At 33.6% G+C, this 22,588-nt stretch overlaps 1 protein-coding gene and 1 non-coding gene across 13 annotated transcripts; one reads left to right on the plus strand and one right to left on the minus strand.

Annotated features, from left to right (window-relative positions):
- Positions 1-5,783: 5,783 nt before the first annotated feature.
- On the minus strand, positions 5,784-5,890 carry LOC112535670. The gene has a single exon (XR_003079756.1). It is a non-coding gene; the product is annotated as a small nucleolar RNA R71 (small nucleolar RNA).
- Positions 5,891-8,446: 2,556 nt separating this feature from the next.
- Positions 8,447-19,406, plus strand: LOC8289783. Of its 12 annotated transcripts, XR_007214794.1 has the most exons (7): positions 8,447-9,034; positions 9,395-9,444; positions 9,647-9,734; positions 10,922-11,038; positions 14,498-14,821; positions 14,903-14,991; positions 15,059-15,819. XR_007214794.1 is itself a non-coding variant. In XM_015722645.3 (6 exons), the coding sequence occupies exons 1-5, from the start codon at positions 8,498-8,500 to the stop codon at positions 18,715-18,717; spliced, it is 852 nt and encodes a 283-aa protein (XP_015578131.1). In that variant the 5' UTR covers positions 8,447-8,497; the 3' UTR covers positions 18,718-18,737; positions 19,199-19,406. The 12 variants fall into 12 exon arrangements, 5 of the variants coding, with proteins under 5 accessions (XP_015578131.1, XP_015578132.1, XP_015578130.2 ...); XR_001535592.3 differs by lacking the exons at positions 14,498-14,821; positions 14,903-14,991; positions 15,059-15,819 and adding exons at positions 18,658-18,790; positions 19,199-19,406; XR_001535593.3 differs by lacking the exons at positions 14,498-14,821; positions 14,903-14,991; positions 15,059-15,819 and adding exons at positions 18,658-18,790; positions 19,222-19,406.
- The last annotated feature ends 3,182 nt before the right edge of the window (positions 19,407-22,588 follow it).

Consider the following 22,588-nt stretch of genomic DNA (forward strand, 5'->3'; position numbering starts at 1 on the left):
CACTAGGGTTTCAACGACTACATCAGCAATCGTAACAATCTGTTCTTCCACCTCAGTCTCCTCAGACTCAAGAGAAAAAGCTTAACTTAGAGGAGCTGATGATGAAGTTGCGTCCACTTTAGAGACCAGATTCCAACAAACAGACGCAGCTGTTAGAAATCAACAGGCCTCTATTCAGAACTTGGACAATCAAATAGGCTAGATTTCTTAAATGATGGCTGAGAGGCAGCCAGGGACTTTGCCTAGCAATACAGAGTCCAACCCTAGAGAGCATGTGAACGCAATCACTTTACGGTCAGGTAAGTATATTCCTGGTTCTTCTCCTGTTTCTAATAATGATATTGATGCGCATGGAGATTCAAGCAGAAAGGTTACAGATAACAAGATGAAGGAACCAGAGAAAGAAGAGGCAAAGAAGATTCTACTGAGGGAATACCAGCCCAAAATTTCGTACCCTGCTAGGTTGAAGAAGCAGGCACAAGTCGAGCAACAGTTTGGTAAATTTCTTGATATATTTAAACAACTGCACATAAACTTATCTTTTGTTGAAGCTATTTTGCAGATGCCTAGGTATGCGAAGTTCTTAAAAGAGATCCTTAGCAACAAAAGAAATTTTGAGGACTTGGCATTCGTGATGCTAAACGAGGGATGTTCAACGATTTTTTAAAACAAGTTACCGGAAAAGAAACATGATCCAGGGAGTTTTACTATCCTTTGTATTATAGGTGACTTAACTATTAGTGATGCTTTAGCTGAATTAGGAGCTAGAATTAATGTAATGTTGTACAACTTATTTGCTAAGTTAGGGCTGGCACAGAAAGAACCTACTAGGATGAGTATACAATTAGCTGATAGGCCAGTTAAGTATCCTAGGGGTATTGTAGAGAATATACTTGTTAAGGTAATAAATTCATATTTTCTGTTGACTTTGTGATCTTAGATATGGATGGTGAGACTAGTGTACCTTTAATTCTAGGTAGACCTTTCTTTGCAACATCTAGGGCAATTATAGATGGTTGCGATGGAAAGCTTGAACTTAGGATATGGGATGAGACTGTCACATTTGACTTGAATAATTTTATGAAACAGTCTTTAGATCATGATGATGTTGTGTATTCTATTAATGTACTTGATGATGTTGTTCAGATATAGTTGCAGAAAATGTTGGTTGAAGACCCTCTACAAGTTACTTTGCCAATGGAAGATAAGCATGAGCTGTTAAATGATAAAGTTTTGGAGTAGCTTGAATTTTTATTAGCAAATGAGCCAAGCGAAGAGGACAATAAGTTTGTTGTAATTGACAAGGTAGGTGTGCAGAAGTTGAGGCCATCAATTGAGGAACCACCAGTTCTTAAGTTAAAAGAGATCCCAAAGCATATTGACTATGCATATTTAGATAAAGACAACAGTTTGCCTGGTATTTCAGCAGCAGACTTGACACCTGAGGTGAGGGAGATGGCATTGCCTCTCTAAGGAAGTACCAAAAGGCGTTTGCTTGGAAGAATGCTGACATTTCAGGGGTTAGCCACAGTTGTTGCTCATTTAAGATTCTTATGGACGATATCTATAACTTGGCAGTTCAACCGTAACGCAAGTTAAACCTGCACATGAAAGGAGTGGTCAATGAGTCCAACTAAATGACTCGGGGAAAAAGAATTATATTTTTGACATTTTGATCATTGGCTTTGGAATATTTTCATAGTTTTAGTCTTTATTTTCATTTAATTTTTGAGTTTTATATGCCATTTGAATGTTTTGTTCATATTTTTTCTTTTTTCTTTTCTGCCTTTGAATTACCTTATTGCTGCTTTTTGTATGTTTGAACTTGCTGGTTTGGTGAATTAGTCATTATGCTGCTGAATTGGAAATTGACTAGTAAGCCGATGATGCACCTCCTCCAGTACAACCACCACCACCAGCCCAGCAGGATGAGTGGGGCAGTATTTTTTCATATTTTTCTCTTTTCCTTTTTGTACTTATTATGTTGCTTCCCAACTCTTTTGTACACTGCGGACAATGTGTCCTTCAAGTGTGGGGTGGGTAAGTTGTTGTTTTGGCTTTTCTTTTTTTATGTTTTTCGATTATTATTTATTATATTACTGATGTATATATTTAGGATACTTAGGATGTTTATTAGCCTTTTATTTATCTTCGAAAGATTGATAGTTGTGATTATGAGCAGAAGATTTTTCCTCAACTTGTTCTTTGTTGTTTGTGGAATATTATTGAGCAATTTTTAGTTTATCATAGTGGCTGGGTTAAACTAGTGTAGTTGACCATTCTTTAAGTTAGTTAATCTGAATTCGATTAATTGTTATGTTTTACGTATGAATTGATTAAATGATGATTTGATTGATGGTATTTGGACACCTTATGCAAATGTACACACTTAAATTGTGAGTTTTTGAACCTAATTGAGCGTACATCATAAATGCTTTTTTTTTCTTGTTTGAGTGTGCATTGTATTCTTCTTATTTTTAGAACTTGCTCGGTAATGCTTGTGGAGGTCACATGAACATTCAAATATTATGAAATGATAAGGGCACTTAGGATTCACCATTTTAGCCAACAAGCAACCTGTGAATATTTTTCATTAGTTAGCCAAGTTTGAACCTATCCACTTTTTTCATTTTTACCATTTTGCTTTATTATATTATGAAATGATAAGGGCACTTAGGATTCACCATTTTAGCCAACAACCAACCTGTGAATATTTTTCAATAGTTAGCCAAGTTTGAACCTATCCACTTCTTTCATTTTTACCATTTTGCTTTATTATTACACTTTGTTAAGCCTTCGTTTGTTGATCCTTACCCTATTTTTGGAGTTCCTTGAGTTGTTGGATAAAATGCCGGTTTTATTTGTAATTTGAATTCATTAAGTCTTTTAAAAATTTGGTTGAGATGCTCCCTTCAATCCAAAGTAATTCTATTCTATTGTTTCTTCTTCAAAAAAAAAAAAAAAATAAACAGTTCTTTATTGAGTATTCATTCATTTTTTTTCCCACTTTTTGAGCATCTTGCTTTAGAGACTTGGGAGCTATAGTGAATTTAATTATCTTTATTTGGCATTTAGTCCTTTTTGAGCTAAATTTTGGGTAAAGCATTGCAAAAGTCTAGAAATTATTTACACCTCACTTCCAAATTTCCATACCTAAACCTAAGCCCCATTACAACCCTTGTGAAGACCCTTTGATTGTGATATTTGATTGTTTGCAGTAGCAAAAATGGGATTTATGAGCAAGCCTATGGTAAGTAAGTTGAATACAATTGCTTTGAGGGATTGATGACTATCTTTTAAACACTGAGTGCGTAGAGTGATCCCTTATGAGGCATATGGTTTCTTGAATATTTAATGTTGAATGTATTATTTAATTTTTTTCATACACTGACATGATAATTACTCTTGTTTAGATTGCTAGTTTAGTTTTTGGTTGAGTTTAATTTAGGATAGATTGAATGTTGCTTAGTTGTAACTCAATGCATGAATTTTAAGAAGGGTTGATTATATGTTTATGATCTAAACTTTTGATTGCTTGAGGATAAGCAAAATTTTAAATGTGGGGTGATTTGATATTCTTGATATTACACATGTTTGCATGCTTGATTTTGAGTTATTTTTAGGGCAAATTATGTGTGTTTATATTAGAACCACCCTGTTTTAGTTTTCTTTGTGTCTTAGGTGTTTTTCTAGGTACATAATCAAAGTTAGAGAAAAATCAGAGCAAATTCTGGAAGAAATGGATGAATCAGGCGCATTAAGCTATTCAACACGCTCGGCCAACATGCCTGTGCTGAGGAGCACGGTTAGGGTCACAAGGCGTGCTGAAATGCCTTATCTATGGCGAGAAGAAGCGATTTGCAATACGGTTTTCGAGAGTGACACAACCTAGGAGTATGCCCGTGCTGAGGAGCATGACCCAAATCCAAGTTGTGCTGAAGAAGGCCAGATGTGCAATTTTAGATCAACACGGCATGGATCTAGGCTGTGCTGGTCAGCACGGGCGAAATCCAAGCTGTGTTGGATCCCAAAACCTAATTTAAAAGAAAAGAAAAAGAAAGGTATTCAAAAAGGCTAAGGATTCTAGACAGATAATTTTGGGGTATTCAAGACAGACTTTGAGAGCAACCTTCCAAACGATCAAGAAGAGGAAAACGGAAATGAATTCCACTTCAAAAATCATCCAGATAGCTGTTCTTGAGGATTGGATTGAAGATCCAAAGGAAAGAAGAAGGAGATCTTGAGCTGTAGAGATTGGATCCAGAGTTATTCAAGAAGGGATATCATTTCCACCATTTGAGAAAAGGGTGTTCATGTTCTTTTCGATTCTTGTTTACTTTGTATTTGATTCTTATATTAGTTTAATCATGAACATGTGTAACTAATCTTATTAAACCCATTTGGGAGTGATCTTTAGCCATACTAGGCTTGATTTATGCTTCACTAATTGGATTGATGATTTAAGATTGTAGTTTTCATTCAAGTATAATAAAATCTATTATTTCTTCTTCATTGTTGAATCAATTTGAGAACTCCTTTGTAATTGAGAAATTCAATTGAGTTTGAACAACTGCTTGTGTGATTAAGTGATTTGCATCTTAGAGATAAGTGTAATAACTTATTGGAATAAGAACTAGACATTCTTATTAGCAGTAATTTAGAGATTAATGCTATTCTATTATCAATTGTTAGGAAGAGATTCTAACTTTAGATCTTTAGGATTAGGAATTGGTTAACTCGAGGCAAAGGCCAATTCATCTAAGAAATTATCCACAGATCATAATTCTTAATCAATCAATTCATAATTTATTATTTTTAAGTCGGCTAGCTAAAAGGATCACCGATTGGGTTAACTCATCTCATTATCTTTTTCAAACTTTCATTCTCTTTGTTAAAATTTAGTTTTTATTTGCATTCTCAATCATTTTTAGTTAATAATCTTCACCACTTTTTGATCGATTAGATAATAGGAATAGCATAGTAGTAGTAGCTTCTCAGTTTCCATGGGATACGACATTGACACTTGTCGTAGCTAGATTACATTCGATAGGTGTACTTGCCTATAGATTGCTAGTCGTATTTAGTGAAGCATCAAGTTTTTGGCACCGTTACTAGGGACCTTATATTAAAAAATATTGTGAATTATGTGTTCTTGTTAATTTAGCAATTTATTCTTTGTTCTTTATTTATTTTTGTTTGATTTTACTCTTTTATTCATTTGTGTTGTTGGTTATTTGTTGTTTTAGGTAGTACATGACCAGGAGATCCAATCCTGATCTAGTAGACCCTTTGCCGGAACCAGAGCGATCCCTCAGGCAGTTGAGAAAACGATTGAACGTAGATGAGGAAGAGATTCAGGTTGGGAAAGCCGTAGATGAGAGTGAATCAGAAGACACTACAGTAGAGATGGCAAACGCTAACGACAACAATGAGAATAACCAGACGATGTATGATTTGCGAGACCATCGCTAGAGAGGACGCGAACATGCATTACGAGATCAGTTGTCGCTACTAATAATGTGATTCAAATGGTGCAACAAACAGTTCAGTTTAGAGGCTTGCCAAATGAGGATCCTAACGCGCATATAACAAGTTCCTTGGAGATTTGTGATACCTTCAAGATTAATAGGAAAACAGACGATGAAATTCGTCTCCACTTGTTTCCATTTTTTGAGGGATAGAGCAAAGCGGTGGCTACAGTCGCTACCTCCAAACACTATAACTACTAGGATTTTTTGGCAGAGAAATTTCTGTTTAAGTACTTTCTTCCTTCTAAAACTGCTAAACTTAGAAATGACATATCTTCTTTTGTGCAGTTTGACGATGAGTCGATGTACGACACTTGGGAGAGGTACAAGGACCTATTTAGATGCTACCCACACCATGGACTACCAATATGGTTACAGGTACAAAATTTTTATAATGGTTTGAATTTGGCTATTAAGCAGATGGTAGATGCAACTGCAGGTGGTTCTTTAGGCAGCAAGACACTAGAGGAAGCCCAAAGCTTGATAGATGAGATGGCCATAAACAATTACCAGTGGCACACTACTAGAAACAAGACGAGACGTCAAGGGAGGTACACCAGTTGGATGCCACTGCAGCTTTAGCGCTCAAGTGGAGTTATTATCCAAGAAACTTGATCAACTCTAGATACCTGTCCAAGCAGCTCAAGCAAGTTGTGAGTTTTATGGTGGCCCGCATTTTAGTAGTAACTGTATGTCGGAAGGTCTGTTTGCTTCTTTTTCATCTAACCATGAACAGGTGGACTATATAGGGAGCCAGTCTAGGCAGCAGAACAACTCGTATAGCAAGACTTATAATTCGGGATGGAGAAATCATCCGAACTTTAGATGGAGGAACAACAACAACTAAGGGCCACTAGGATTTCATCGACTACATCAGCAGCCGTAACAATCTGTTCTTCCACCTCAGTCTCCTCAGGCTCAAGAGAAAAAGCCTAACTTAGAGGAGCTGATGATAAAGTTGTATCCACTTTAGAGACCAGATTCCGGCAGACAGACGCAGCTCTTAGAAATCAATAGGCCTCCTTTCAAAACTTGGAGAATTAGATAGGCTATATTTCTAAGATAATGGCTAAGAGGCAGCCAGGGACTTTGCCTAGCAATACAGAGTCCAACTCTAGAGAGTATGTGAACGTAATCACTTTACAGTCAGGTAAGTATATTCCTAGTTCTTTTCTTGTTTCTAATAATGAATGTAGAGGAGGAAGAGATTCAGGTTGGGAAAGCATAGATGAGAGTGAACCGGAAGACCCTACAATAGAGATGGCAGACACTACAGTATCTTGCCAAGTAAATGATACATGCAAACTATTTAGAAGTTCAACTTAAAATAGATATTAGAATTATTAAACAATGGGGCGTGGAAAAAGCAAAGAGTAATATAGAGGAGATTAGCGAGGCAGTTGGGGAAATGCTCTTACATGGTGGGGACTACATAAAAAGTATGGATAAATCTTTAAAATTTTGGCCAAATTATAATTAAACAGAACTTTAAATTTTAAAAAATAAAATAATTTTATCCTTCAAGCTAATCTCTTTTTTATTATTAGATTTTTCTCCATTAAAGTATAAATAATTATTTTTTTATAATTTTTATCCATTAAAATGCAGATTTAATACTTTATATGTAAAAAATATGAGTTGGAAGTGATTTCTAAAACTAATAGACTCTTGTTCTATACAGTGAAATAAATAAAATTAACTTTGAGAATATATTTTATTATTCTGGTCACTTTAAGAAGCACATAAATATAGAGTAATTTCAAAATTGAGACAATTGAATGGAAAAAGAAATTAAATATCAAAACAACAAAAATTAAAAGATTGAGATACAATTTTTTTTTACTTTTACCATGTCAAAATGGGAGAGTTTAATTGTTGCAAAATATAAAAAAATGCAAGGACCCAAGTATGCCAAGGTGAAGTTGAAGACAAAATTTTAAAAAAGAATAATAACAAAAATAATGTGTAAACTTGTTAAGATTTGACATTCAAGTGTTTAAACTTTTAAAAGTTACAATTTAATGTGAAACCATTAACATTTAAGTGTATAAAACCAGTAGCATATATAAAAGAAGCTGGATAATTACAAAAAATAATATGTGAACTTATTAAAATTTGACAATCAAGTATTTAAACTCTTAAAAGCTATAATTTTGTATGTGAACTTAATAAATATTTACAATTGAGTGTATTTAGCAAGTTAACAGCTGTTACAAACTCGTAACCTTAAAATACATATTATCAGTTTAAGTAGATTAAAAAGAATAATATAACGAGAAATTTTTTAAAAAGTATCTGTTCTTATTAGATTAATACACCAATCTTATTATCACTATCATTACATTATTATATTTTTATTAATTTTTTTAAAGAAATCTTTATCTAATTTTGAGTAATACATTATCTTTTTCAATACATCACTATAAACATCTAAAATAAAATTGATTATTATTAAAAACAATAATATTGACTATAATATTAACTATTAATATATCTTCTTATAAAAGATATAATATTTATTTATATATTTTTATCTATTTTTATAATTTATATTGTTTACATTAAAATTTTTTTCCTTTAAATAAATTATTATTTTTTATTATAAAAATATAATAATTTAATTTGTCTATTTTTAATTTTTCTTTATATATAATAACTAGTTTTACATATTTCAATGTTAATAGTCTTTAACTTTACACATTAAATTATTACTTTTAACATTTTAAATACTTAATTATTAAATTTTAATAAATTGGCATGCTATTTTATAAAAATTTGATATAAATAATCTGTTGACAGCTATTGACCTACTACACATTCAATTATAAATATCTATTAAATTTATATATTAATTTATAACTTTAAAAAATGTAAATATTTAATGGTTAAATATTAACAACCAAAAACACTATTTTTGTCACTGTCCCTTCCAAAAATAATGAAAAGTTTCGGGCTCGAAGACGGGGCTTATGCCAGTACTACTACTCACTTTCCCGTTCTGCTCTGAAATAAAAAAGGATAGGAAGAAAGAGAAACACATGGTGATGAGCAATTCTGTTCATTATGCGGTTTGGTTTCCATTATCATCATCTAGAAACAACAAGAAGATCAAGAGAAAAGGCAATCCTCGTTTTCCTACTGTATCAAAAATGGACGATGAGATCAGAGTATGCACAAATCGGACATGCAGAAGGCAAGGTTCAATGCAGACACTTGAAATTATGAGAGATCTTTCCCCTCCGAATGTCTCTGTCAATTCATGTGGCTGCTTAGGGCGATGCGGTGCTGGCCCTAACCTCGCCTTTCTTCCTCAAGGCGTTATAATCGGCCATTGCGCCACCGCTACTTCTGCCGCTAGCGTTATTGCTCGGCATTATAATAATGGTGCTGCCGTTAATGATGATTCTTCAATACGCAGCGTTTTAATTGCTCTTGCTCTTAGAAAGCGAGCTGAAGCTGAAATTGATCAGGCTAATTTCTCTCAGGCTGACCTCCTTCTTTCACAGGTTATTTATTTATTTTTATTAGTACATGACTAGATGTTAGTACTAAAGGTAAGACATACTTCAGGTGTAGGGATTTTTTTGCCTAAACCATGGTCCAGTGATCGATCACAAGACACCGTTCATTGGGTTCCATCATATATTTTGGTGTAAATAGTGGTCATTGGACCTTAATCTAATTGGTCATTGGACCTTAGTCTAAGGCAAGAAATTTCCGTAGTCTATACACTGTGCATGATACATATTCTTATTTAATATTTAATACCAATAAAATATGCCAGTCTTTAGGTAGGGACGTACCTCTGGAGTAGCTAAATATTGTTCTAGTATTAATTGGTGATGCAATGTTTCTTAATGCTGCAGGCTATACAGCTTAAACCATTTGGCGGCCTCCATATTATTTATAAATTGAGGTATTTGTTTATTTTTCATATAACTTATGTAAATTTATAGTTGGGATTAAATTGTTTATCATAAAGTTTGTTCAGTTCTTTATATTATATATTATTTTAGTTTGGATACAATTTAAAGTAGCTTACTTAATTTAGTCATATCCACAAAATACTAGAACACACTACTCTGCCTTTAACTAGGTTCTACTTAGTGTAAATTCAGGTCTCGGGTAAGATTGGCAATGGGAAATTATTTAGGGGCTCTCGAAGATGCTCGAGAAACTCTGAATCTAGCTCCTCAATATCCTGAGGTGAGCTCAATTATTTTATAGAATCTCAGATGTTATGGTTTTTTTAACAAAGATCCTAATATCTCAAGGACTTAATTTATGGGCCTCATTTCTGCTGTTAAAATAAAGATATTTTAAATTCCGTATTTTTAACAACTTTCGCCAATTCTTTTAATTTTGTCAATTAGATTTAGGGGCTTAAACGTATTTGTTGGTAACAATTATGGATTACTGACAATGTTATCATTATGTCCAAATCACAGTTAGATCAATGATGTGGGAGTGACGTTACAACTTTAAAGACAATGTCCCAAGTTCTATCATGCCTCCTTGTTGCCTGAGGCACTCCTCTCACACCTCCTCAAAGTTGCATCTAGTGCAATGTTGGTAGGCATTGAGGAGGCATGATGAGAGATAAAGGGGAGCATGAGACATTGATGAGGCATAATGGAGCTTGGAACATTGTTGATGGTGCCGAAATGTCACAACATTGATCTACTGTAATTTGTAAGAAATGATATGGGGGTTCATGTTATCCAAAATAAAAAAAAAAGTAAGTCTAGACACCTAATTGATATCTTAAAAAATGGGCCAAAATTGGTAGAAGTGTACAAGTACATGTTATTTTTCAACATTCAGCCATTATTTTTTTTCATAAGAAATTTGATATCATTAAGGTATAGCACAAGAATTACAATTTAAAGGATAAGTATCCTCCTAAGCTATGCAACATAAAAAAGGACAAATGATTGATGCTTTTCAATCATACTGGAGTATACCCCATAAATTTGCTTTCTGGAAATAACTGCAGAAGAAATTATTGTCCACAAAATGTTTAATTTTGTCTTGCACGCTATAATTCAGGTTATTAAATGGATAATTGGTTTCATTTTACAGTCTTTGATGGAGTATACGTTCCTCATTTAATTTTAGTCAAATGTATATGCTACAATTTTTCTCTTTATGTTGCATGTAGGAAGAGCTCTCTCTGTCTTTGTTACTATTTGTACATGTGTGTGTATGACGCGCGCGCATGTGTGTGTGTGTGAGAGAGAGAGAGAGAGATCAAACACACACTTATGGCTCCATGGATGTCAGAATAAGAATATGAGTAGTTCTTAAGAGTAGAAATGTTGTTAATGTGTACGTCAATTATTGGTATGATATTTTAGTTATGAAGATATGCTCAAGGATTCCTATTTTAGCAGGCATATATGTGTGAAGGTGATGTTTTCATGGAAATGGAACAATATGATGCAGCTGAGAAGTCATATTCAATGTGTTTACAGATAAATCCAACCATTTGTCGTTCCAAACCATTCAAGGTAACATCCATTCCCTATTTTATCTCTTATTAAAAAGAAATAAAATTGCTTTTCCTATTGCAATGGAAATAAAAATACATACGGAAATAAGTTTTTAGTTTCCCTTTCATATGGTGTTCCTTTTCATTTTTTCCATTTATTTATATTAGTTTGGCTTGTCTTTGGGTAGTGGACTAAAATTTAATAGCTCTAGGTTAGGTTGTGACCATAGTTGTTAAAGACGAAAAGCGCACAAAGGCGATAAAAGGCTCTTGGTGGTGCCTGAGGCGAGGTGTGCACCTGACTGAAGTGAGACATAAAAAATAAAATAAAATAAAATACAATAAACACAACAAATGCATAAGGTAAAAAATTTAACACAACCAAAGAAAAGAAATGAAAAAATCATGAGAATAATGTTCAAGAGGCATTTAACAAACAATAAATGGATATGTTCAAAAGAGATAATAAAAATAAAAGATAGTCTTATAAATAACTAGAATCCTAAAGCATCTTCCATTACTAAATTACTATAAGTCTATAATTATGGTCTTAGTCCTACTCCTACATGCCCAATCAAAATTTTAGTATTATAATAACACTATTTTAGCATAGATGAAACTTGAAAGAGAGTAGGAGGAAAAGAAGATGAGAAGAAGGAAAGAAAAGAAAAGGAAAAAGCAAATTCCATCGGTACAATACAACCTACATGTACAACAAAAAGAGAAGAGGAGAGAAGAAGAAAGGAAAAAATAAGTTGAGATAAACAATCCTTAATTCAAGATGAAGCCGAGTTGTAGATCCTAGCCTCTTGGAAACTAATTTCTTGAAGGGATAGAGCTGTTAAGGTGGCTGTTAAAGAAGTTGTGCAACAAGTCTTCTCTTCTTTTTCTTGATCAATTTTTTGCCCTAATCTTCTTTCCTTTTTTTTATAATTTTTTTAGAGATAATCGGGTGTGGGTAAGCCTACATAACTTACATTAAGCTTATGATGAAGAGCTGAGATTATTTCGTGTTTTAGAAGAAAAAATAATTAAAGTCAAAATATTACAAAGGCGTGCCTCGCCTGTGCCTTGCCTCAAGTCTAAGGCGCACCAAAGCGTGCGCCTTAGTGAAGTTTTCTGCCTTTCTTGGCTTGAGGCCCTAAGGCTTGTGCTTCTCGCCTCAGTATCAACGACAAAGATTGTGGACTATCAATTGGTAAGATTATGGCAGAAATTATGGATGATATTACAATATCTAATTGACTACAATCTGTGTATTAGCTGTATACTAATCTAAGTATTAGCTATATATAGATATTCTTTCCCAGAGTAGATTAGCAGTAATTAGTGTAATAGCTGTATATATATTCTTGCCTAAAATAGGTTGTACAACAACTCTTATTTAATGGAAAGATCCTTAAAGAGCCATTTTACTCAAACTTTGTTATGGTATCAGAGCCTGCCTCTGGAATTCGTAGTTGAATCTTTGAATTTCTGTCAGTTTTCTTTTGCTTCTGCCTTTCAAAGTTTCTAGGTTGATTAATTTCTAATCAATAATTTTGGCTTTGGGATTTTTTCATCCTGGAAGAATGTCTATGGAGAATTCTTTTAGAAGGGTGTCTATAGAGACTTTGGCCATCAAATTTACAAGAAAGAATTATGTAGCATGGGAGTTTCAATTCCGAATGTTTATGAAAGATACGACACTTAGTTAATGGGAGGCAAAAGATGCTTGAATTATATTTTGGATTTTGGGTTCGATTGAAGCACATATGGCGAACAATTTACGCCCCTTTAGTATAACTAAGGAGATGTAAAATTATCTGTAGCGCATATACCATCAAGATAATACCACGAGACAATTTCAATTGGAACTTGAGATTGGTAACTTTAGTCAAGGTAATCTCTCCATCGAGCAGTATTATTCTGGATTTATTAATCTATAGATCGAATATTCTGGTATTATCTATTCGAAGGTACCTAAAGAGGCCTTAGCCAGCTTTCAGCCTGTTCATGAAGATAGTAGGTGTGATCAGTTTTTGATGAAATTGAGACCAAAATTTGAAGTTGTTCGGGCTGGATTACTGAATAGAAATCCTGTTCCTTCTTTGGATATATGTCTTGGTGAATTGTTGCGTGAAGAACAAAGAATGACTACACAAACTGTTCTAGGTTTGTCCAAGGAGGCATCTGAGGTTGTTAATGTTGCTTATGCTGCTCAAGGGAAGAACTGAGGAAAAGGATAAATGTAGTGCTATAGTTGCAAGGAGTTTGGGCATATTGCTTGCAATTGGTAAGAAATTCTCAATTACTGTAAACAAAATGGACACATTATCAAGGACTGTCCTACACTCCTATAAAACCTGCGAGCCCAAACTTTTCAAGCTGCTATCTCAGACCCTACTATTATTAGTCCTACAACCACAACTGCTGGAACCAATCAGTCTATTATTACTCCAGAAATGGTCCAACAGATGATTATCACAACATTCTCTACCCTTAGACTTCATGATCAAGGTAAGACTGTTCCTTCTTGGTTTCTTGATTCTGGAGCATCAAATCATATGACTTTTCGAAAGTATACTGGTAAATAAAACATTCAGATTGCTAATGGAAGTAATCTTCCTATTACAAACATTGGTGATATTGGACCTTTTTGTCATGTATTTGTCTCTCCTAGGTTGTCTCTAGTATAATTTCTGTTGGTTAGTAGGTGGATAATAATTGTGATGTCCATTTCTCTCGTGGTGGTTGTCTTGTGCAACATCAGGTGTCGTGAAAGGTGATTATTTCCATTGCAATTTACTATTCCTAGAACTTTGTCTATGGCTTCTACTGTTGTTCAAAATAAGGCTGACGTTTGGCATAGACGATTGGGCCAACAATGAAGCATGGTTTTCTTGGAAACAAAGATCAATGTTCTCCTAATTTTGTCTCTTGATTGCTCTACTTGTAAACTAGGAAAAAGTAAAACTTTTATCTTTTCTTACTTATGGTGGTCATGCTAATACATGTTTTGAGATTATACATAGTGATGTTTGGGGTATTGCTCCTATAACTTCAGATGCACAATATAAATATTTTTGTGATGGTCATTGATGACTATAGTCGTTTCACATGGATATATTTTATGCGTACCAAAGCTGAGGTGTTCACTGTTTTCAGAAGTTATGTGGCTTATATTGAGACTCAATTTTCGACTTGCATTAAGGTTTTACGGTCTGATAATGTTGGCGAGTTCACATGACTTCCAAGCCTTTTTACAACAGAAAGGTATTGTATCTCAACAATCATGTCCTTATACACCTCAACAGGATGGGGTGGCTGAACGTAAAAACCGTCACTTGTTGGATATGGCTCACACTTTACTCTTGGAGGCTTTAGTTTTCCTAGATTTTGGGTGGAAGCCCTGTCCAGTGTAGTCTATCAAATTAATCGTCTACCTTCTCAACAATTGCATTTTGATTCTCCTTATTTTCGTCTTTTTGGTATGCAGCCTGATTATCTTATGCTACACATTTGGATGTGTTTGTTTTGTTCACTTGTCTTCTTATGAACGTCACAAGCTTACAGCTCAATCAGTACGGTGTGATTTTATAGGATATAACACTACTTACAAAGGGTTTTTGTGTTATGATGGTGCAACTGATCGACTGCATATTTCTAGAAATGTGGCTTTCTTTGAACACGAGTACTATTTTCAGCAGCATGTTTCCCTTTTGAATGGTGTTCTTCTTCCTAGCTTTGATGAATGGTGTTCTCCATCCATTGCGCGTTTAAAACTTGGTTTTTTCTATCAGCGATGACAACCCCTATCAGCGTAAATCCTTCCCGCCCTTGATCCAATACCCGCTTTAGTGGCTCTTTAGACATCTAATTGTATTAGTCATCCTCCTGACAGGTATGGTTTCTCTGCCATTTTTGCTATGCAAGAAGAACTTCAAGCTCTTCAACAGAATCATACTTGGGATATTGTTCCCTGTCCTACTGGTATTAAAGCCATTGGTTGTAAATAGGTATATTCCATTATGCTGCGGTCTGATGGCTCACTTGACAGATATAAAGCAAGGTTGGTGGCACTCAGTAATCGACAAGAGTATGGAGTTGGTTATGAGGAGACATTTGCATCTATAACAAAGATGACAACAATGCGACTTGTCTTAGCTATTGTTGCTTCTAAAGGTTGGTCATTGTGACAGATGGATGTTAAGAATGCATTTTTGCATGGGGATCTTAAGGAAGAGATTTATATGACTGCACCACCAGGGTTATTTTCTACACCTTCTTTCGATGTTTGTAAGCTAAAACGATCACTCTATGGTTTGAAACAGGCCCCGCGTGCTTGTTTTGATAAGTTCCGATCCACACTTATTCGCTTCTCTTTTGTCTAGAGTCAGTATGATTCCTCTTTGTTTCTTTGCAAGACTGCTAAGGGAATTGTTTTGCTTCTCTTATATGTTCATGATATTATTATTACAGGGAGTGACTCTGAATTGATTTCTCCGCTTCAACAGCACCTTCAAAGTTCTTTTCATATGAAGGACCTAGGTCCTTTATACTATTTTTTAGGCCTTGAAGTAGACTCTACCTCTGCTGGTATTTTTTTACATAACCACATTTAGGAGATCATTACTCTGGCTGGTCTTCAAGATGGTTGTTCTGTTGATACTCCCTTAGAAGTGAATGTTAAATTATCGTCCTGATGAGGGTAATCTCTTGCATGATCCCTCCTTATATAGACATTTAGTGGGGAGCTTGAATTATCTAACTATTACTCGACCTGACATTTTCTTTGCTGTCCAATAAGTTAGTCAATTTATGCAGGCACCTCGGCACCTCCACTTGACTGCGGTTCGACGCATTATTTGCTATTTGAAAGGCACTTCTACCCGAGGTCTTCTCTTTCATGTGGATTCTCCTATTAACTTTGTTGCCTATAGTAATGCTGATTGGGTTGGTTGTTCTGATACTTGACGTTCAATTACTGGTTGGTGCATGTTCATTGGCACCTCTCTCATCTCTTGGAAAAGCAAGAAGCAAGATTGGGTGTCTAAGTCCTCCACTGAGTCTGAGTATCGCGCTATGTCCTCTGCATGTTTTGAGATTGTTTGGCTTCAAGGACTGTTGGGTGAGCTTGGGTTTCCCCAAATTGAGCCTACTTCGCTTCATGCGGATAACATTAGTGCTATCCAAATTACTGCTAACCCAGTATTTCATGAACGCACCAAGCATATAGAAGTAGATTGTCACTCTAAGCATATGATGCCCACGCCCATTTCTCTGCCTCACATCACCACCGATCTACAAACTGCTGATGTATTTACTAAGGCTCTTTCACGGCAATGACACCACTTATTACCAAATTGATGCTTTTTGATCATCCAACATCAATTTGAAGGGGGATATCAGTGGCAAAGATTGTAGACTATCAATTACAAAGATTATGGCAGAAGTTATGGACGAGATTACAGGATCTAATTGACCACAATCTGTGTATTAGCTGTATATATATATATACATATGAGTATTAGATATATACATATTCTTGCCTAAAATAGGTGGTACAATAACTCTTATTTAATTAGAAGATCCTCAAAGAGAGGGGTATTCAGCCATTTACTCGAACTTTGTTACTCAGGCGCGCCTTTGACAGCTATGGCTGTGACTCATGCTACTAGACCTTTATGCATGGCATCAAGGAGATATCCAGTCTTTTCATATGTTTATAAGAATTTGTATAGGTCCATTACAAATATAGGGGGGATCCGCATAGCAAAATCAAAGTGCGAAGAAAAAACTGAAGTTCAGAAAATGAGAAAATTTGGTGGCCATTAGAATACTCTTAGCAGTAATTTGGATAACTGTAGCAGGCAGTGTTTGAACGAGAAAGTAGACAGATGACAAGAAAATTCTTAATAAACACCAAGTGCACATCAATCAACTTTTTCAAATTGACGACAATTAACAAGTTCCTAATGAAATAAGTTACGTAATTCTGTTTAAGTGACCTGTGGGAAATATCAAGATGCTCTCTTTGTTTGAATTAATTTTGCAAAAACTTGTGCATGTAGAAACAATTTGTAATACCGGTTTTGGTTTTCTATTTCATCAAATGTTTTACGTGGAAATTTCCACCTTTTGAAAACAGCAGTGCAAGTTTTATTCTTTAAACCTTAGTCTGATCCCTCTCGGACTAGTAGTCTCAAATTCAGCTCAAGATTGAACAAGCTCTAGTCTCTTGCTCCAGCCATAGTTGAGTGAGAACTTGATTAGGTGACAAAACAAGCAACAACAGATAAAATAAACTAAAATTAAAAGATTTAGTGCTTCTACCAGGCAGACCCTGCATTAAGGCCAAAGATGCCTTTTTTCTTTTTTCTGTTTTTTCCTCTTTTAGTTAAATACTGCAAGAGGACTAATGCTGTCATTAGTTCATCAGTTGCATAGTGTTTCTCTATCTACTTATTTCTAGTTGTGTTGATTTACGTCCTCTAATTGTAAGATCTTGCAATCATATATTTAAATGGCAGTTCTAGATCTAATCACAGTCATATGCAGAAACAGACCTGCTGTGGCCTTAATGCAACAGAAATGAACAATTGCTAATCATATTTTTTGAAAACATTGCAAAATTCATTATTAGTAGATATAAAAGGTTTCACCAAAATTAAGAAATGCAACTAACTAATAAATTTAAATACATAAAATAAGGACATTAAATTTATGAGTTACAGTCATTATTATTCAACTCAAGGAACGAACACTAAAGATAGTAAAGGTCTAGAGGATTATACATCTAATCTTATAGTTATGCTATACTTAAGAAATAGTTATCCAAAAATTACATGAAGTAGTTATGCTATTGTAAAGAAACTTTATGAAAGAGCTCCTTGAATTTCTTTTGTAAATCACATATATGTTTAAAATCTCACAGTAAATTTTATCTTTATCATGGATTAGAAGTTGTATTTGATTATTGTTTTATACTAGTTGCTTTAATTGATTAATAATGATGACTTTAAAGTTGTACTTCTTAATTCTACTGAACCACTTTGTTATCTATTACTCTATTTTGCAATTTTCTTTTCCCAAAGGACCTGCAAAGAAATAGTTTGTTACCTTATGTTACTATCCTCATAGTTCCATTTAGTTGACACACAACTTTGACCATAATGGCGTTCGCACCATTGTTTGTATCTATGTTAAGACCTGATAAACAAGAAGAAATGGTATATAGAGGATCATGTTTATGAACATAAATGCCTCATCTCTCTCTTTTTCATTTTTCAGTTCATCTTTTCTTAAATAAGCTTGAAAGTTGTGTTTAGAAAGGTTCTTCATCTCAACAAAACATTACAAATGATCTTCTCGTGAGCTGTGCATGGCTGTTTCCTGAGAATATTAGTTTAGTTTAGCCTATATGAGAGTCTATCCAATACTCATCTTGCTCTAACAGTATGTCCAATACTAGCTCAAATGAATTTGTTGAGTAACAAAGTCACGAAAAAAGAAACCTCTAAATCTATCTTTCACGTACTTTTAATTTAGTTAATTTAGGCTGGAAAGTTCCTTATGCATCTGAATTGCCTAAACTGTGTGTTTTCTTTTTGCTTTCTTCTCTCCCTTTTGTTCTAATTTGACCCTACCTGTATGCAGACTCGTGTTGCAAAACTTCAGGAGAAACTAATTGCTGCAGATATGCCTCACAACCAATAATAACAACGAAATTGCCAAATGTATGTATATCTATAAATATCGCAAAGGTTAAACCTTAACATCTCTTTTCCAGGTTTGACTTTCTAATCCAAGTATTTGTCATTTAATAAGAATTTCTTATGCATCAAAGATTTTATAGGTTAATTCACATTGATTAATTTTGAGGTATCCGTGGGCTTTATAAGGAATTACACAGAAAATGGAGAATGAAAAAATTGCATTAATATCTTATTTAGTTGATGTTGTTCACCAGTGCATGATGTGAATTCCTGTCCAGGTCAACCGTTGTTCCCTAGTCTAGTATTCTATGATACGCCATTTGCAGTTTTTGTCTACAGACTTGGAGTATACTAATCTCTGTTTCTTAGATCAGTTAATTACTTTATTAGTGCAAGCTGCATATTTTTTTGGCAAGTCTGTTTGCAAGTCTAGATACTGGGTTTTACTTTTGCTGATAAATTTCATCCTTCAATTCACACAGTTTTTGGGAAAATTATTCCCCAGGTCATAGTCCACGGGTGGGCCATGGACCAAGCTGGTAGGTGATTGCAACATTGAAAGCTCTTTAGCTTATAACTTTGAGGAATTATACTAGTTGTCTTTTTCTGAAAAAATATTTCTTTTATACCCCCGATTGTATCACTCTTACATTTTATGCTCATGTCTTTCATTTATGTTTTTAACTCCTACTTTCTCTCCATTTTCTTTTCTCTTCCGTTTATTGTAGATTTTGTCTCTTTTTCTCCATTTTTTCCTATTTTTCAGTTGAGTACCTGTACTTTTTCAATTTTTAATGGTTTCTACTCGTAGCTCTATGCCTCCAAAACTTGGGCATAATTCTCAAATTCTTAGAAAATTGAAGAAATCTGCTCATAAGGATGTTCATAAATTATTGAAAACAAAGGGATCTGTTACTGCGATTTGGTAAAATTTAGGGATGTTAAGATTCCTCTATTTATATGGGTATAGTTCCTCTATTTATAAGGGTATAATTGGTATTCTGGATATAAATAATGGCGGACTAATGGAAAAATTTGATGGAAGTAATAGTTAATTTCATCAAATGAGAAAGACATTATAATCAATTATTAAAAACAGAGGGATCTACTAGTATAATATGACAAAACTCAGGGACATTAAAATAATTAACCCTATTTTTTATGCAATTGAATGATTTTTTGTTATAATTTTGTCATATTAACTTTGTATATATTTTTATATAATTTTGTTTTTTTTTTTATGTTTTTTTTACTGATGTGTTAATTTTCTATTACTTTAGCTTAAGTTTATGTTTTTGTTTGAAATTTTGTCTTATGTTTTATTTAGAGATAATTATAAAAATAATATTTAAACTTGTTAAGATTTAACAATTAAGTGTTTAAACTTTTAAAAGTTACAATTTGGTGTATGAACCTAGTAAATATTTACGATTGAGTGTATATAACAGGTTAACAATAAGTTACAATTTCTCTATTTACAGAGGTTTTAAATCTTCAACTTGAATAATTTGTTTTTTGGATGCTTTTGATAATGGGGTAGGAGATTTTTTTCTTTTTTTGAGATGGAGCAGAAGTTGTCTACCATGCTTTAAAATAATGGAGTTCTTTTCTTTTTCACTCTTATCTTGAGATGGAGCAGAAGTTGTCTGCCATGCTTTAAAATAATAGAGTTCTTTTCTTTTTCACTCTTATCTTGCACCATTATTTCAAAGAAGAAAAAGAAAAAGACTCTATTATTTTAAAGTATGGTAGACAACTTCTGCTCTATCTCAGAAAAAGAAAGAAGCCTCCTGCCCCATTATCAAAAGCATCCAAAAAATGAATTATTGAAGCTGAAGGCTCAAGACCTCTGTAAATAGAGAAGGTTTCAAAGAAGAAAAAGAAAATGACTCTATTATTTCAAAGCATGACAAACAACTTCTGCTCCATCTCAGAAAAAGAAAGAAGCTTTCTGTCCCATTATCAAAAGTATCCAAAGAACGAATTATTGAAGCTGAAGGCTCAAGATCTTTGTAAATAGAGAATGTTTCAAAGAAGAAAACAAAAAGGAAAAATAGAAGAAAATATTGTATGTTTCAAGTTCTCTGCAATTAGTAGAAATATAGAAAGATAAGAGTGTTGAGAGTAAGAGAGATCACTTTCCTTTTGTATTTTACAACTCTACTTTTATGAGTTATATGTCTTTCAAAAGCTTTTATTTAAAGACTGTATATTTGTTTAATAAATAAATACTCGCTTTCTTTTCTTTACTCTTTGTGCATAATTAAATAACAAGTGTATGCTCTGTGCTTGCCTCATTTGAGGATCCTGCACATTAGAAACTTTGTTATTTATCTGTTTTCTTCATTATTGTTATATATATAGATAATCTAATATACTCTATTATATTTTCATAGTGAAAAATAATATCTAATATGAAAGAGGATAAATTTTTTATGTAAACAATAAAAATTACAAATATAGATAAAAATATATAAATAAATACTATACATGTCCACAATGAAGTGTATTAGTAATTATTACTATAGTTAAAATCATCATCCTCAATAATGATCGATTTTATTTTAGATATTTGTACTGATAGCTTGAAGAAGAAAATATGTTGTTCAAAATTAAATAGAGGTTTTTTTTTTTAAAAATTGATGAAAATATAATGAGAACAATGTAATGATGGTGGTAGTAAGAGCGGTGTATTAATCTATTAAAGTAAATACATTTTAAAAATTTTCTCGTCATTTTATTCCTCTTAATCTATTAACCTGATAATATGTGTTTTAAGGTTATAAGTTCATAATTGCTATTGACCCCTATATATATTCAATTGTAAGTATTTACTAAATTCACACATCAAATTATAATTTTTAAAAGTTTAAATACTTGATTTTTAAATTTTAATAAATCCACATATAATATTTTTGTAATTGTAAAAGTAGAAAATAAATTTGAAATTGTTGTGTTGTCTATTGAACATGGAAGTATATATATATATATACAATTGGAGAAGTTTTTATTCTAGAATATTCTAATCTCTAGAATTATCTCTAATTAATTATACTCTATCTTCTATTAATTACTCCATATTCTATAATATTCTAGATTATTCTACAACACTCCCCCTCAAGCTGGAGCATAGATATCAATCATGCCCAGCTTGTTACAAAAGTAGTCCACTCTAACTCCATTCAAAGCTTTCGTAAATATATTCCCTATCTGTTCTCCTGTCTTCACATAACTAGTAGTGATTAGACCCTGTTGTAGTTTTTCACGAACAAAGTGACAATCAATCTCGATGTGTTTTGTTCATTCATGAAACACTGGATTATCAGCAATGGGAAGTGCAGCTTTATTATCACACCAAAGTCCTGCCGGCAAAGACATTTTTATACCAATTTCCATTAGAAGTTGGTATATCTATATAATTTCAGATGTTGCTTTTGCCATAGCTCTGTATTCTGACTCCGTGCTTGATCGGGATACAACATTTTGCTTCTTGCTTTTCCATGAGACTAGATTCCCTCCAAGAAAAACACAATGGCACATTAGTGGATCTTACATCCATTTTAGAACTACCTTGATCTCGCATCCGAGAAGCATTCGATTTGAGTGTGCCCATGATTTTGATAGAGAATTCCTCGTCCTGGAGCTCCTTTTAGATAACACAATATTTGTTCTAAAGGTGATGATGGTATTGGGTCGCCATAAATTGACTAATAACACTAACTGAATATGCAATATCAGGTCGAGTTATTGTAAGGTAATTCAACTTCCCAACTAGCCGTCTATATCTCTTAGGATGCATTGGTGCATTGCACGGTCTTGCCCCCAGTTTTCCCATTTCTTGCAGTAAATCAAGGACATATTTTCGCTGGGAC

Source organism: Ricinus communis, chromosome 2 (genome assembly GCF_019578655.1).
Source record: "Ricinus communis isolate WT05 ecotype wild-type chromosome 2, ASM1957865v1, whole genome shotgun sequence".
NCBI lineage: Eukaryota > Viridiplantae > Streptophyta > Magnoliopsida > Malpighiales > Euphorbiaceae > Ricinus > Ricinus communis.